Raw genomic sequence first — 18,093 nt, forward strand, 5'->3', positions numbered from 1 at the left:
TGGGATGAGGGACTCTTGAGTATGAGAACATCAGATAACACTTCCTCTTCAACCAAATGTCACCAGATGCATCAGATTGGGCAGGGGTGGGTGGGCGGGCGACAGCAGTATGTCCCCTGTGACATGTTGCTTGGGCCTCAAATTGGCAGAGTGCACGTCTTTCAAGTGCACAATTTCCCTTTGACTCCAATGGGATTAACCAGGTGTGCCAAAGATGATGGTAAGTTGTCCACACTATGCATTTGTGTGGTCAGAGACGCCAGTGTATCACTAGCCATTGGTGCCTGCTGCGCAAGACGTGCAGCCACCCTAAAGCTTGTGGCAGAACAGAAAAGTGTGCAAATAAGCTCTCTCACTTATTTCCATTAGACTCCCTTAAACCAATCTAGAATGTCATAACTTCTATGATCCACTGTTTTCTGAGAACAATTATAACAGCTTGGCTTTAAAAACTGAGCTAGAATCCAGTTTTGCTTTTATTTCTGCTAGCTTGCACTTTTGTGTTTAGACCATTGGATTGGTTTCATTTTTGTATCAGCTCATTCAAAGGGACCAAACGCAAGACTGGAATCTTAATTGTTGCTGAAAGACACAATCAGTCCTAAAGCAACTCCACATTCACCATCTGGTGTTTCTGAACGAAACTTGCTCAAGCAGCACTTTTTGTCCATTGCTTTCTGATTCAGAAAGAATATACTTTTTGTTTACATGCACTAACTAGACTGTCGTATTGGCATTGGCCAACTTCGCTCTTACAGCCCAAATGTATAGAGCAAAATTTCTGACCTTGCAGAATGTATGATTTGTTTTAGCGTTGTTTTTATTATGCTTGTTGTAACCATTGGTTGAAACAATAAAGCTTTACTACTACTACTACTATACCATTGCTTGCTTTTCAGCTGCATTGGCATGGCTTAGGGGGATGCTCTCTCCGCCCTAAGCCCAGTGGGGAAGTGAGATCCTGCCTTCCCACACAGGGAGAAGGAAGGGCAGAGTCCCGTCCCAAAGGAGCCATTGTGCTTTGATACTAACCAGCATACATGCAAAGCCTTAGGGCTAATGCAGATCTGCACAAGGAAGTCAGGCATAAAAAACACACACCCAAAAACCAACAACAACAACACGATCTTCACTCTTGGACTATTGGGCTGGGGAGGAGTCATGTTGGAATTAGCTGACAGCAGATTTGCCAAGGTTAAGGAAAATCAACAGTGGGATTTATTATGGGTTTGGACGGAGCCTCCTGGCTCTCTATGCAGCACAGATTAAAACTTGGAAGTTCTCTTTCTTTCCTGTTGCTTCAGGGTGATAAACGTTCCTCTTGCAGCTCTGCAGCTGTTTCGTTTTGCTTTCCTGAACGCTTTTGTGAAGTTGTTTTGATATCCACTTTTAATGTCCAGTCTAAAGGCGGGGAGTACAACTGGGATCATTCCAAAGGCCACTTTACACTTTTACCACCACTGCAGCAGGACTGCGTTGCTAGTATGTTAATTATCCAAAAAACATTTCGTTACAGTTTTAGCTCATGGTCTTGTGTTCCCTTAGCCATCTCCTTCCCCCCACCCACCCCAGCGTTCCATAATGTTCTGTCTCTGCACTTCCACCACAGGTCTCTCTAAATGCTCCGTTAAGCTTCCCACGTTCTCTCTCCGTGTGCCACCAACAGGTCTGCATTCCCATCATCTCTTCTTCACTCTCTTTGCAATTTCCCCGGCCCCAGGCTTCTCTGCAGCTCCATACCCAGTTACCTCCTCTCTTACTGTACAGAACTCGTCTGTCCTGGAATCACAGGTTTCTCTGTGCCTCCATTCCTAGCACTTCCATTTCTCTCTGTTTCTTTACCCCAGTCTCTCAACTACCACCCCTTCTATCTCCACCCTTCAGGTCTCATTGCATTTCAACCCACCCACCCCATTTTCTCACACGATAGGTCCTCACAACCTGTTGCCCCCTATTTCTTTCTTTATCCCCTAGTGCTCTCTCTTCTCTGTGCACCCCAATAGGTCTCTGCACTCCAGTCTTCCTCAACCTGGTGCCCTCCAGAACTTTTGGGCTACAACTCCCAGCATTCCTAACCATTGGCCATGCTGGACGGGACTGATGGGAGTTGAAATCCACAAGGCACCAGTTTGCAGGAAGGCAGCTTTACCTCATCTCTGTTACCCTGCTTTTCTCATCCCCCCCAGGCCTATCTGTATCCCCATTTTCAGCAACTTCCCTTTCCTTCTTCTTTCAATCTCTATTTTTCCTCCATTTGTGTCCCCCCCCCCAAAATTTATCTCTAGACTTCATTACATTTGGCAGCACACAAGGCGTTTACCCTATCAGCTATTCACACTATTCTCAGGTGCTGGTGGGCCTGCAGCAACAACCTGGGGCAAATGGCACCAAATCCTCAAAATCCAGAGAAGGGAGGAACAATGCAGACCTAGGTTTGCAGGCATTTTGGGTTCCCATTTTCAGTGGGATTTGTCTGATTTTAGATGCTTCTATGAAAATGTGGGATAGGGTTGCACACAAGGACATTTGCTATTTCTTCGGGAGGCCACACATGGACAGGAAGGGGATTGCAATCCGCCTGCAGGCCTTATATTTTACAGGCCTGTTCTAAAGGGATGTTACGTTCATTGGAAATGTAAATGGGAAATCTTTATACAGATCTAATCTGGATGCAGCTTTGTCTGTCATAAACATTCCTATCAAAGCCAGTGTAGTTCTTAAATACTGTCTTAGAAATTGGTGCCTGGGTCTTCAGATAATAATATTTCATAAATGCACTAGCTTGTGTTGAACCCAGTAGAAAGTCTGTCTTTTATTTTATTTATTTTTAACAAATTTCACAGTTTTGTTTTACTGTTTTTCTCCCTTCCTTGTTCAGACTAACTTCAGTATTTTGTGAATCACTTTGCAATCTTATTCTTAGTATCTTCTGGCTGAAATCTCTCATTTGCACTGGCGGGGGGGGGGGGGCATACAAACTAACTGTAGCTTTTGGGCTGAAAGATGAACAAAATTGTCCCAATCCAAAGTTTTGCACCGCAGGAGGCTCAAACATTTTCCCAATAACAAATTCTCATAATTGCCAGATAGTCAGCCATGATTTGATTTGATTTGATTTCTTACATTTATATACCTCCCCATAGCCGAAGCTCTCTGGGCAGTTTACAAAAGTTAAAAACAGTGAACATTAAAAAGTATACAAAATTTAAAACCATCAAAAACACAAACAGTATAAAAACAACGGTATCCATTTAAAAACAACCGTTCTGGGGTCCGTTAAAAAACAAACAAACTTGAGCTGAGATCATTATTGCTATGATATTCCATCAAAGCAAAACCCAGCCAGAAACCCAAAAGAATCCCTTTCTCAGTGGAAACGTCTTGTGTTTCTTTCATCCTATATCTATTTTCTCCAAATATGAAATTAATGAGAGCTGTTCTGTTCCTCCAGCCAGTTGTGATTTAGGCACTGAGCACAGCCAATTATGATGAGTTTGCCAAGCTGTTTATAACAGTTACCTATGCAGTATTACCGTTCAGCATGCATTTGCCATGCATACCGATCTGATAGCGAAAGAACAAGAACTTGCTTCAACTTCCTCATGCCGTGCCGGCGTACATGGCATCTGTTTTGAGTAAACCTGGCTTGGTGACAGGATGAAACTCAAAGTTTTGGCTTTGTGTTGCAATGTTGGCTTTGTATGCTATCTTGAATCAAGCTGTTAAATTTGGGGGTTTAAGGCTTCGTCCTGTGTATGCTCACCTGGGAATAAGCCCCATCGAACAACTCAGTGGGACTTGCTTCCAAATAGATGTGTGTAGGATCAGGCCACACGTCATCTTTCCAAAGCTACAAACCTGCAACCAGTTTGGAAAGTTAGGTTAAAGTTGTTGTTTGTTTCAGCGCCCCTTTGACAGCACGCTCAAAACGGAAGGAAATAGGCTAGCAACGTTTCTTAATTATGTAAGTACCTTTGTCTCCTTATTCGTGTGCTTGAAGTTTGCAGTTTACTTTTATTTAATTTTATAGAAAGAGGAACCTGATGCTTTCAAGCGTTTAGGGACTGGGAATCGTGTGGCCACTTTTTTAAATTATGTAAGTATGACCAGTTCTCTATATATGGCGTTGAGACCCTTTTTGTTTTCCTGCTACCAGCATAAACATAACCGGTTGCATGAAATGTACAAGAGGTTGTAGATCCTGAACGTGGGGATGCCCCCGTCCTCTTGGCATCACATTCAGTCACAACATTTGTGAAGGAGATTTCATTTTCCTCCTCCTACTTTGCAGTGGATAGCATTTAATGTTGCGGGTCTTTCATTTGCTTTAAAACTCGCCTTGAAATGAGAGCAATGTAGCAAACGTTTTATAAAATGGCTAACAAAGTTTGCTATAGATATTGTCTGCCGTTTGACTGACATCACCATAACTCATGCTTTATAGATACCATTCCCTGGTATACAATCTAGGAAATACGTAACTTCCAATGAAATCATATTCAGGGCGTATTGAGGTTTGAGTTTCTAAAGCACTTGGTTTAGGGAGGGAGTGTTTTTTATTTCTTCCCCCTTGCTTGCTGCTACTGACAAATGCACTGCTGTCATGTTGCCACTGCCTTTTTGAATTTGCAGGACATGCATGTCAAAATGACCACTATGTAGTGACATGGCCATATCTATAGGGGATTCTAAGGGCAGTATCCTATTCAACACTACCAGTAATGTAAATTGCATTGCGCTAGCATAAGTGACACTAACCGAGGGAACCCCCTACACTGGGAGATGCTGATGGTGTAACACTAGTGGTCACTTACACTAGCACAATGGAATTCACATTACTGGTAGTGTTGAATAGCATACTTGCTCTGAAGCTCCAAACCTATTAGTTCAGAGTTTCTCATCTGAGACCTAAAATAACTATTCCAGGAACATAGTGCCAAGTAGAGCCAAAATATTTATTTTCTGACTACCCTTTCTGGTTTGGGATTTGTCTCTGAAATTGGCTTGCCCAATATAGCAATTACAGTACATCTCCTTAGAGACACCTTACTTCCCCTAAACTTAAACACAGTGGCTTGGACTCTAACATCCCTTCTGTCAATTGAATAGAATTCAAGTTCCCGGAGTGGGGTTTTTCTCCCTCTCCCTTTCCTTGGGGTGTGTGTGTGTGTGTGTGTGTGTGTGTGTCAGTTGTGCTATGGGGAGTTGTAGATGGAGGGGCTGCTTGTGGGTCCCTGGCTGATGGCTGGTTGGCCACTGTGTGAACAGAGTGCTGGACTAGATGGGCCCTTGGTCTGATCCAGCAGTGCTCTTCTTATGAGTGGGGAGTTGATGGAAATTGTTCTCCTCCCACCCCACTGGCATGAAGGGAAGAGCAACTTAGGATGCCAACCGTTCCATGGAAGTGCTCCTCTTTACCGTATGACTAAGAACTCCTAATATGTTAATATAATTTGTTGCTCCTTGGGCTGAAATTATTCCTTAGCACTGAAATAGAGCTGTGTCAGTTTTATTGCCATATGTCAGACCCATAAACGGATCTTCCAGAGACACATATAATTACGCAGTGTTGTCAGTGCCAAAGTATGCTTCCAATTTGCTAAGAAAATGTGTGGCTAAATAGCCATGTAGATTTTTCTCCCTGGAGAGTACCATAAAACAAAATCTTTGGAAGGGATTTAGGCTGCAATCCTAAACCCATATACTAAGGGACTAATTCTGAATACAGGGTGACTTGCAAACTGCATAGGCTCGTGCTGTTAATCCCAAGTGAAATAAGGGACAGTGATTATTGTTATACCATATCCTGTCAGTTAATGCTCCTGACATTTAAAACCCTGTAAATATGAATTAGTAAAATCACTGTCTAATGAGTCTTTAAATTACTTAAGTTTTTTGCATGTATTTTTATCCTGATAAATCCTTCTCCTGTAATCCAATGTATCTTTTGCTCTGATTCACATCGCTGTAGTGTAAAAGAGTGATATATTTCTGATCTATTGATCTGTGAGAGTCTTGTAGCTGTTGTTGGCTGTGATGCTGGATCATCAATGGCTCTTACAGGTATTTCCTATTGTTTTCCCAGATGAGTGATGTAGAAGCTGGAGGCGCCACAGTTTTCCCAGACTTTGGAGCTGCAATTTGGCCCAAAAAGGTAACAGCTGAGTTTGTCTGTAACTAATATTTTCTCGCTTAAAGTTCTGTGAACACTGTTCACTCTAAATATCCCCTAGTATTCTTTCTATGTATGTAGAAATACATAATCAAATGTATTAAGGACGTAACCAGATGTGAATGTCCTATGTGGACTCTCTGTATTACGAAAGATGCACATTAGGGATCTCTTAGGTAAAATTCTTTAGATGAGAACTCTCTCTCTGACTGGGTTCAGATGATAACCAACGGTGGGTTAAATAAACAGTTGGTAATGACTGAGTTTGGATGACACGTTAGTCAACGGTGGTTTAAATAGTCAATCATTGCTTAAATAGTCAGCTGTTGACTATTGTGTCATCTGTCGGGACTTTTTCACAAAACAGTTGGTTATTCGGCCGAAATAACCAACGCAATTAACCAACACTGTGCAGAGTTGACTATTTGAACAACCGTTGGTTATTGTGTCAGGCACTGTTGACTATTTCATCACACACAGCAACTACAGAGCCCCATGGCAAGAGCGACCAAAGCGGCAGCTACCACTCTAGTTCAGCTGGCAGAGCTCACAGTGGCTGATGGGATACCAGCAGAAGGACTGAGGGGGGAGAAAGGGGGGGATATGTCAATCAAACACATTGTTGACTAAGAGTCAACTCAACGCTGACCTTAATCCGCATCACATTTGATTATAATCATGTCATGTGGAGAGTACCCCCCTCAATAATCAACTGTGGAGTTGCCTATTAACCCACCATTGACTATTGTGTTGTCCGAATGCAGCCCCTCTCTCTCTCTCTCTCTCTCTCTCTCTCTCTCTCTCTCTCTCTCTCTCTCTCTCTCACACACACACACACACACACACACACACACACACAAATACACACACACACATGCGCACACACACACACACATACACATGCACAATTTCCTTAAATCAGTGAAGACTTTTCTTTCATATTCAGGGGACTGCAGTATTTTGGTATAACCTCTTCAGAAGTGGAGAAGGTGATTATCGAACAAGACATGCAGCATGCCCAGTGTTAGTAGGATGTAAGTGGGGTAAGTAACGTTTGTCTCTTTGGTTTTACATGTACACTAAGCAGTTAAGGGATGAAATACTGGGTCACTTGTGGCCTAGAATTTGAGTATTGTTGTGAGACGTTCTTCAATGGTGTTCCATCACATTAAGATTACTTTGCTGTTTTGTGTGTTTCAATTACCTGGTTTTCATGATCACTGCAGCCCACTGTGGCTTATTAGCCATGATGGGTTGCAGGGCACACGGGTGCCAAGTTGCTAACCCAAGCCCCTGCTGCTTCTTTTTGTGTCATCTGAACCCAGTGGTGGTGGCTTGAACCATCACTGGGTTTGGAAGACTCAAGAAGCCATGCACAGTGAGGGTAATTATCCAAATCAGCCAGCACTTGACCAACACCGTGGCAACCACCTAATGATCACATGAACCAGCCTCTGACTAGTTAGTGTTTCATTTTTTAAGAATAGATTACAAAATATGGGCTGCTATAATCCTGGGCCTAACAATTGAATATGAATGACCAGGAAGAACTTAACATTTCAATGTAATTTTAAGTGTTGAATTATGCATTCGAAATGTCAACGGCCATTGGAGTCGGCTATGAAATGTCTAAAACTCAAAAATTGGAGGCATCCTCACGGTCCATCCCCAGTGGATACAGCTGTGCTCACAGGAGGGGACGGGCATATCCGCTGTCTCCCCTTCTACCTCCTACCCAGATCTGCCCAACATTTATGTGCAAAAAAAGGCCCATTGAAACATCCAGATGCACCTCTCCATCCCACAGGTTCAGACTTGCATGTGCACGTGTTCGTGCAGCCAAAGGCCAGGCAGGAAGGGAAAATAGATCATTCCAGAGTGCAGGGCATGGAGTGATGGGCTCGGGTTGCAGGCGGCCAGATTCCGGCTGGACATCGGGGAGGGGGGGCTTCCTGGCTGTTGGAGCAGTGCCATGGTGGAGCCGGTTACCTAGGGGGGTTGTGGGCTCTCCCGTGCTGGGGACATTCAGGGGGCAGCTGGACATCCATCTGTCGGGTATGTTTTGGGGTAGATTCCTGCATTGAGCAGGGGGTGGACTTGATGGCCTTATGGGTCCCTTATTTATTTTATTTTATTTATTTATTTATTTCATTTCTATACCGCCCAATAGCCGAAGCTCTCTGGGCGGTTCACAAAAATTAAAACCATGAAGAGCGTAATAAAACAACCAACAATTTAAAAACACAAATACAAAATACAATATAAAAAGCATGACCAGGATAAAACCACACAGCAAAAATTGTGGTTCCAACGCTACTATTCTATGAATCTATGATTCTAGGAGAGAAAGAGCTCTGGTGAGCCCTATACATTTCCCTTCTGCGCACACATCTGCACCTACTGTGGTGAGGGGAAATGGGTCATGTCCATAATTTTTACATTTGTTTAATGTTCTTTGCAAGCATTAAACACACGCATGTGTGTGTGTGTTGTGTAAAATTTAGATTTGGGACTGGCTCCAGTATAGTTGCATCTTGATGCAACTCTCTTTTATTGGGGGTGGGGGTGGGTGGGAGGAGAATATATGCCTGCACATGTGTTGTTGCCTTAACAGAATTTTGGTCCCTAAAACCCAATATGACTATGTTCCACGTAGGCCTGATATGACAGTCCTAACAAAACCATTTATCTTTCACAGTATCAAACAAGTGGTTCCATGAGAGAGGAAATGAATTCTTAAGACCATGTGGGTCAACAGAAGTCGACTGAAACCAGCCTACATATTAGTCTGCTTTTTCCCCTGTCTGCCCACGTCTCTGTGCATGGTCCAGTTCATTTCTAAGAAATGACTCCTACTCTACTATGAATAAATGATGGCACTATTTATTTGAAGAAAAGGGAGTGCCTGTCAGTGAAAGTAGAGAGCTCTTCATACTGATGGTGCTACATGGTTATTTCTTCCGACATTATCTACATTTGTCATTTCCCTGCCCTCTCCAGGAACTGTCAGGCTTTGTGCCTTCCGAACATCGAGCACTTTTTAGACATTGAAGATTTGTCAAGGAACCAATTTTTCAAATGTACCATTTTAATTTTATTGTATTTTCTAGGGTGTGCAAATTTTAACAAACAACATAAAATGTTATTTTAAAAGAAGCAGCATTTGTAATTTCATTTCATTAATTATTATTTATTATTATTTATTTATTTATTAAAACTTTTGTATCCTGCTCTGTATCACTGGGATTTCAGGGCAGCATACAGATAAATGGCAGTGATTGTATTCTCTGTTTATCATTCCAATAACGTTGCAGCTGTGAAGAAGCAGAGGGAAGACAAGGCACTGCAGTGGTTATGGAAATCAGACTTTCCTCTGCTACAGAGCTAGGAAAGAGGAGCTATGTGTATGTGTGTGTGAACATCTCAAAGTCCTGCGCATCACTTCCTTGTGCAATGCAACATGTTTGGCAGACTTTAAACCACATAGTGTGGGAAGTGTTTGCTGAAAAAAAGTGTCAAGCAAAAAATTAAGACAAAGACAATACATTATAGGTAATATCATTCGTGTGTGTGTGTGTGTGCTGATTTCTCCCCCTTTGGCTAATCTTAGTTCCCAGTGCTGACACAAAGTGCAATAACACCAGTGCAAGGACCCAACTCCCCAGGCATGGAGGCTTTGGGTTGAATCTAGTGGTGTCATTAGACTCAAGGAAGCGGTTCTATCAGCAGAATTTGGAGGGGGTGAATACCCCCTTCTACAGCCCTTCTTGTGCCCTCAGAAACTTTGCCAAGGTCTGGGAAGCCCTATCGAGAAAATAATTCGGCAGCACAGAAGGCTGTAAGGGGGAGGAGAGAGGCAGAAAGTCCCTTTGTGTGAGTGAGACATGGGATTTCTGCTAGCATTACATTAGATTTAACCCTTTGTTCCATCCAGGTCCAGCTTTGAGCACTGGCCTTTTATGTGACAGCCTAAGGCAGCCTTTCTCAGCTCAGTGCCCTTAAAATGTTTTGGACTTCAGCTGCTATCAGCCCCAGCCAAGCATGGCCAACGGTCAGGAATTCTAAGAGTTGAAGTCCAAAATATCTGGAAGGCACCAAGTTGGAGAAGGCTGGCCTAAGGGACGCTTACAGGGCCATGGATCAACAATGCAACCATAAGATTCTGCCATGTGTATAGGATGCTGCCATGAGTTGTGATGTAATTTTGTGGTCTTTGGCAATCCACAAATCTCCTTTGTTGTGTTGTAGCTGTATTCACAAAGATCTCTAGGCTCACAATAACATGTGGGATAATGTGTTTGTGCTTTATAGCAATGTGTGCACCATATGGCGGACGTACAAACATTGGGATGAAGTTGAGATGGATCCAAAACCACAGCTTCAGATTGAAAGTTCTTGGAATGTCCTGGTGGAAAAACTAAAGGCAAATCCATTTTCTTTTTGATTTCCAAAACACTAATAATCAAGAGTAATGATCAAGAGTAACAATCAGCTGAAGCTTCCACCATTTTGGGAAATGGAGAGAATACTAAAGTTTGCGAAGTTTTCTGTTCCAGACAATTGTGGCATTACCTACATGCATATTGTTACATTTATTTCATATGACAAACGTTTAATCTGCATTTATTTAATAAACCAAATATAGAGTAAAAGGCAGAACATAATCTCTCTAGACCAATTCCCTGCACTAATGCCGGATTCATAATAGTTTGGAATGTTTATTTCATTCTCTGACCTTCAAGGTTATAATATGCCAGCTCTCATTTCATTCAGCCTGGAACGAATAACATTACATCAAAGTCTTCTGCCTCATTGTATCTTTCCAGGAGCAGAGTGTCTGGACTGAGGTTTTGCTCCTTCTCTCTATGCTAGATAGCAGCCTGTCTACCATTGAATGCAATGAGATTTGATGAGAACAGAGCCAATTATGATCTTGCATATCCCAATCCCTAAATATCTTTGGTTTCAGGTTCTTGATGTGACCGTCATCAACAGATTTTGGCCAGAACCTCTGAGATGTAGGGGAGTAGGTGGTTGTATAATGAAAGGGTTCAACAGTGGTGAATGTCTTATGGTCATGGGGGAGGGATAACAATTACAAAGTTGAAAAATATCATGCTAAGCCGCTTCGTTAATAAGCCACGGTGGGTGGGTTGTTCGCTGCGGATTGGGCTTGTTGTGGGCATGCACACAACATGTGGTTTGTTCTGTCCTGCCTTCCCCCTCCGTCTTCCAGCTGGCTCTGGCGCATATCCCAGGCCATTTTGTGCAGAACCCTTTTTCATTCCGCATCCTGGCCCCTCTCCACTCCAATTTCAAATTAATTTTTCAGTGCTCTGGGCCTACACAAATAGGGTTTGTTTTGTTTTTTCCATTCCTTTGCAAGAACACAGGAGCATACAATTGCCTGTCTGATATTGCCTTGTCAATTTCCTTATATGTTTCAGCTATCAGGTTCTCAGGATGGCTCATTTGTGAAAATTAAGCCATCCTGCGGAGAATGCACCAGGTTTGGACAACATGCTGATCCATCATGGCGGGTGTCGTGAAAACCCAGTCATTGTGTGGTGTCATGGTTTAGCATGTAGGAAGCAACCTTATATGAGCTGGACAACCATCTGTCAGGTATGCTTTAGGGTGGATTCCTGCATTGACCAGGGAGTTGGACTCGATGGCCTTATAGGCCCCTTCCAACTCTACTATTCTATGATTCTATGAGTAAATCTTGGGAACCAGATGCATAGACTTAAAAGAAAGCATCCTGAATATGCAGTGTCCGTATCCACTTCAGCAATCAGTTCCGGAGCAACATGATTTCAGCTGTACTCACTCTGTGCACAAATTGCAGTCAGTCACCAAATTTGTAGCTAGTAATATTATATTATGACTGTCATCTCTTTTATGCTTTCACGGCCCTTCATCATTTGAGGATAGATTTAATAATATCCACAATGGAAATAGTGGTTTTTCACATCCTCTTTTCTAGTAACTGGGTCAATTACTTGGTAAAAATAATTTTGTATGCAAATTGGTTGTTTTTTTAAGTACAGCTGTTTTGCTTAAAGTATATTTTGATTTTAGGTAATTTCCTAAATAAGCTTGTTGCACATTAATAGAATCTCTTTCCACACACTGGCCTTTGCATTTGGGTTTAGCTCACAATGTTTTTGGGGGAAAAACACAGGTGGGAGGACTACAGAATAAGCAAGCCTGTTTTATGCAGCACGATAGCAAAGTAATCTACTTAGAGATCTTCGGTTATAGGGTAGCTTATAAAGTGTATAGAGGCACAATCATATGCATGCTTAGATAGAAAGAAGCCCTACAACTTCCTTCATTCCCTAGCCGGCCATGATGTCTAAACATGCATAGGATTAGGCGTTTAATAAATAAATGCCACAGCTTTAAAATCAATAATAATGATACTATTGAGATCAGGTATCTGTTTTTCTACTGGTGTGAAAGTACAATCCCCTCCCTGTATTCAGATATCATACATATGTGCATTTTGATTATCGTACTGGATCCATCCTACAAAAAACCAAAAGAAGACATCACCGTGTATCTAGTTGCTAAAACACAGACCATGATACAAGTGAGATAATGATGTGTGTTTTAGACAAGGCTGAGGCTGTTTCCAGCACATTAGGCATATCATTATGGAATATCCAGTACACTTTGGCAACTCACTTTTTAAGGGGTGCCTGCACAAGTCATGAGAAAAACCTCCTCCCCTATTCTCACATTAAAACTTCCTTTTTTCTTTCTTCAGGGCTCAGAAAATTCAGGGTGGCTATTATGGCCTGTATATATTGCTATAGCCATTGCTTTCTCCATGGCCTATCCCTCCTCTCTTGAAATCAACTCTACCATTTTTAACTCTTCCACTTTCAAATAGCATTGTTGTTCTATCCATTTCTTTCCTGTCACACTCCCATCACCGCATTGCAGCTGTGGGCTGGGCAGTGATGACTGGGACTGCAGCAGTGGAGGAAGGGATATTTAACCCTCCCCCCTCATGCCATTGTCCTGACCCCTCCCCTCCGGGGCTGAGGAAACGGAAACTACCCACCTGGTTACAGAGTTTCATTAGGATTCTGGATGGTCTGGAAACAGAATTGCTATTCCACTTGAAACCGGAAGGAAACAGCAAAAATTAGGTGCTGCTAAATCACCTACATGAAGCATCCCTAATGCCTGACACTTCTTCTAGAGTGGCAGCCAAGGTTTTTCCTTTGGGCCTTTATTTGGCTTTGTGTTGGCCGTGCATCCGGCAGCAGAAAACGCTGCTCTGATCAAAACCTCTAAGCCCCACCTCATGCCTATCCGATGTTTGCAATTTCAACTCCCTATCAGTCCCAGCCAGCAGAGCCAATGGCCAAGAATCCTGGGAATCTAATCTATGGATATGTGTGTTGTTTTTGCACGGAATGATATCAAATAGCTACCAGATGAGCAAGTAGAGCTCTGCTGTAAGAATGGCTAAGGAAAGGAAAGGAACCTCTCATGCAAGCACTTGAGTCATTGCTGACTCCTAGGCAGGATCTACACTACTGCTTTAAAGCGCTTTATAACAGTTATAAAGCGCTTTAACTGATTTAAAGCACTATAAAACTGTTATAAAGCACTTTAAAGCAGTAGTGTAGATCCGGCACTAGAGGGATGCCTGCTTTCGCTGACATTTTCTTGGCAGACTTTGTAGCGGGGTGGTTTGCTATTGCCTTCCCCAGTCGCAGTTACCTTTCCCCCAGCTAGCTGGGTACTGCCTTTTAAAGGCCACAGTTTTATACAAACTAGGTGTTTTAAGAAAAAACATAATAAAAGGGAAATATAATAATTCAGAAACTGTTCTTGAACAGCTGAATCGAAGTTGGCAATTTTTTGGTGTGTGTGTGTGTGTGTGTGTGTGTGTGTGTGTGTGTGTGTGTGTGCAAGTAGCTCGCCTTGCCTAGGGTGCAAAATAGTCTGGCACTGGCCTTGATCATATTCCGTGCCTAGTCTTTCTTAAGGATGCAGTTGACAGGTCACTCCTAAAGAAACATTTCATGGATCTATCTAATCCAGACCTTTATTAGCCCATCTCCATTCTTCCTGTTTTGGGGGGACAACTGTTGGAGGGAGATGGTAGTCCCATCCGTAAGTGCCTTTTTTTGATTAATCAATTATGCCTGGTATGCCAGCTGAGCTGTCTCTGAAAGCTGAAAGGGGGTTCCAGACAAGCCTTCCGTCCTGCCCATGCTCAGTGAATGTGTCTTCACACTACTGCTGCATGTGAGGAGCGTTAGCCAGCATGCACATCCGCAGAGCCGGATTAAGGCCAGCTGATGCCCTAATCACAGCCCAATAATGGTGCCCCTTTGGCCCTTCCATTGGTTAGCCAGCAAGACATTAAGACTCAATAAGTGCTGAAGGTGAAATAGAAGACATTAAAAACTCAGTTTTCTTCAAGGCCATCCCCCACACCAGAACACACAACTATATTAAATATAAACTGTTTTTTATTATATTTATTTAACACTAAATAGCAGCAAGCAATATAAGCCAATTACTTATAACTAGGGCAACAGAAAAAAATACAAATTTTAATCACTGTTTTATGCATTTTTTAATAAAACCGTTATAAAGGGAAAATGCAAAAGGCAAAAAATTATTGAAAATGGTTTTTAATCACCCTCCAAAAGATTATAAGACAAAATAAGATCTGATATTATCTCAACTGAAATTTTGTGATCCCGAGAGCATACTTTTCAATTGTGGTGGTGCCCCCCCTTCCCTTGGAGCCCTAAACACGGGCGTATATTGCTTGAAGGTTAATCCAGGGCAGCATATCTGTCAGAAGGGCAGAACTAGCAGGCACAATTATGCTCCCTCCATCATCGTCTCTGAATGCAGTGCAGAATTGTCTGTAGACTCCTCTTACCTCAGTAATACATTTTTTAAAATTTGCATACTTCCTTCTCTCTGGATTAGATTGTGGTTTTTATCTATTTGATTTATATCCTGCCCTTCCTCACAAAAAAGCCAGAGCAGCTGACAGCCTATGTAAAAACACATAAACAACTTAAAATCATAACTTTAAAACCACAAATACATAACAAAGTGCAATGAAACTATCAACATAATCCAGAATGGCGTGTGGCCAAGTTCTTTTCTGTTACAAATCAGAGAGGCTGTGTTACAATCTCACTGAGCTATGCACTGTGATATCCGGTCAGTTATTTTCTGAGCGCAATTCTAATTGCCGGTCTCTCTATTTAAAGCTCTAAACATCCTAGGCTCTGGTAACCTGAAGGAACACCTTCATCCAGATAGGCTTTTCTGTGACTGTGTATCAACAATATTGGGCTAGTATAAGGCAGGTTCCTGTGTTACTAATGGCTCTGCCAGACATGTGGCACACGGGGCTCTGGAGTCCACTCTATTTTTGGACTTTCCTTTCCAGAAAGGCTGCTTGTGCCAGTTCTAAGATGGCAAAGACTACTGTATATAGGAGAAGCCTTTTAATAGGTTGGTGGTGCTTTCTTTGATTTTAATATTGTTTTGTTCTTGGATTATTAGTATATCTTTTTACACATGTGTTGCATTATTCCAAACCACTGCCTCCCTTCATTTAGGTATCTTTTACAGGGTTGCCAGGTCCACCCACCTCAGGTGGATTCCTGTATTATAGGGGAACTGTAACTCAATGGTAAAACATGCTTTGTATGCAAAAGGTTCAAGGTCCAACCCCTGCCATCCAGATCCAGGGCTGGTCCATGATATTTTGTTGCCTCAGGAGAAAAACAAAATGCCTGCCCCCCCCAATTCTGCATACAGAAGCAGCAGTTGACCAGAGTGGCAGTAGAAGCTTATTTCAACACTGACAATGGGACACCATTCAACACTAGTCACAGGATGGCATCCTACACTACACCTGAGGCAGCAAGCTAGCACACACAGGGCAGGCCAAGTAGTACACACAGCTCTGTCAGAAGAACATAGGAAGAGCTGTGCTGGATCAGACCAAGGGTCCATCTAGTCCAGTATTCTGTTCACACAGATGTCCACAGAAAGCCACAAGCAGGACATGAGTGCAACACTTTACCACCACCTCACCAGGACCTGCTGCCTGAGGCAGCCGCCTTACTCTGCTTAATGGTGGGCCCAGGCCTGTTTCAGGCAGCAGGGCTGGGAAAGATCTCTTCCTGAGATCATGAAAAACTGCTGCCAGTCAGAGTAGGTAGTACCAGGATAGATGGGCCAGTGGCCCTTCTTGTCTGGAGCACAACTGAAATGGAAACGGAAATCACTGAGTGTCTCAGTGCCTCATCTGCCTGGAATCCTGATTACCCTTCCTTCTACAGGGTGTGTTCTGAGATACGAAGAATGTGTTGGTTGTGGCTGAAGGGCTACACTAAAGATAACGTGCCTGGGCTAATACTTCTCTCTTGAGCAGTTTAACAGGAACCTGCTCATGCATGTTATGATGACAACCTGTACAGATATAGCATAAAGCTTTTGAACAGACACATCAATCAGAAATCTGGTTCCTATTACAGCATTCACAAATCCTGCTTGATTTACATTACGGGTGGTTAACAAAGCTTTTAAATTAAAGGAAGAAAATTATTTCTCTCTGGTGTGCGGTGAACTTTACCCAACACAAGGCTTTAGACTAGGCTACAATGCTGCATTTTCTTCTCAAGCGTCTCAGTCTCTGGATTAGAGAACCATGTGCTGCATTCAATTAGTGAATGAAGGGGATGATGTCAGAGGACTTTTATTCATAAAGAGATTCTGTCATTGCCAAAACTAAATGCCACATGCTAAAATTATCACCCCAGAAATATTTCTTTCACCAGTAATGTTGTTTGCAAATTCAGTTATTAAGAACATAAGAGCAATGCTGGATCAGATCAAGGGTCCATCTGTTCGAGCATTCTATTCACACATTGCCATCAAGCTGTCAACCAAGAACCAACATGCAGGACACAAGTGCAACAGCACCTTCCCACCCTGCCAAGCAACTGGTGTACATACATAGGCTTATTGCCTCTGACGGATAGCTATCAGGAATAGTAGCCACTGATAGCCTTCTTCTCCAGGAATTTATCTAACCCCCTTTAAAGCCAACCAAATTGGTGGCCATCACTATATGTTGTGGTAGTGAATTCTAGAGTTTAACTATGCACTGTATGAAGAAGTTCTTTCATTTATCTGTGCTGAATCTCCCACCAACCAGCTTCATGGGATGACCCAGGGTTGCTGTTCCGTAAGAGCGGAAGAAAAATGTCTCCCTATCCACATTCTCCACACCAGGCATAATTTTGTACACCTCTATCATGTCTCCCTTTAGCCTTCTTTTTTCCAAACTGAACAATCCCAGCGGTTGTAACCTTCTCTCATAGGGGAGATGCTCCAAAACCCTTGATCATTTTAGTTGTCCTTTTCTGCACTTTTTCCAGCTCTACAATAGCTTTGTTTAGGTATGGTGTCCACAGAACTGTACACAATATTTAAGTGTGGTCACACCATAGATATGTATAAAGGCAGTATGATATTGGCAGTTTTATTCTCGATTCCTTTTCTATTTATGTTTGCCTTTTCTACAGCAGCTGCACAGTGGGTTGACATTTTCATCATGCTATCTACAAAAGTAACAAAAGTAAAGAGCAACTACACAGTTTTTATACTGACAAAGCTGGAAATAATTCTAGATGTGCAGTGAATGATGATGATATTGATGTTCATGGAAGCCAAATTGGGTAGTTTTACTTAGCAAGTGGAGGGGATGAGCTCTCAGAGAATGAAGCGCAGGAGGGGGCTGTCTGTAAGCAAGGAAAGGCCTACTACCAAAGGCACATGAGAGCAGGGTCATAATTTTTTGGGGTGCGTGTGTGACTCAAGCCCCCACTGGGATTTCTCAGAGGGGGCAATGTCCA

The 18,093-nt window shown here is 42.5% G+C and overlaps 1 protein-coding gene across 4 annotated transcripts in view; it reads left to right on the forward strand.

Annotated features, from left to right (window-relative positions):
• The window catches only part of P4HA2 (prolyl 4-hydroxylase subunit alpha 2), a 97,580-nt gene that overhangs the window by 40,909 nt on the left and 38,578 nt on the right, over positions 1 to 18,093 (forward strand). For 2 of the 4 annotated variants that reach the window (XM_063120704.1, XM_063120706.1), the window contains 4 exons: positions 4,031 to 4,096; positions 6,086 to 6,154; positions 7,119 to 7,215; positions 8,871 to 9,328. In XM_063120704.1, the coding sequence (XP_062976774.1) occupies positions 4,031 to 4,096; positions 6,086 to 6,154; positions 7,119 to 7,215; positions 8,871 to 8,941 (303 nt within the window). In that variant the 3' untranslated portion in view covers positions 8,942 to 9,328. Of the gene's footprint in view, positions 1 to 3,904; positions 3,965 to 4,030; positions 4,097 to 6,085; positions 6,155 to 7,118; positions 7,216 to 8,870; positions 9,329 to 18,093 lie in introns of those variants that run through there. The other 2 variants (XR_010025206.1, XM_063120705.1) reach the window with 2 other exon arrangements.

Source organism: Elgaria multicarinata, chromosome 3, assembly GCF_023053635.1.
Source record: "Elgaria multicarinata webbii isolate HBS135686 ecotype San Diego chromosome 3, rElgMul1.1.pri, whole genome shotgun sequence".
NCBI classification, from domain to species: Eukaryota; Metazoa; Chordata; class Lepidosauria; order Squamata; family Anguidae; genus Elgaria; species Elgaria multicarinata.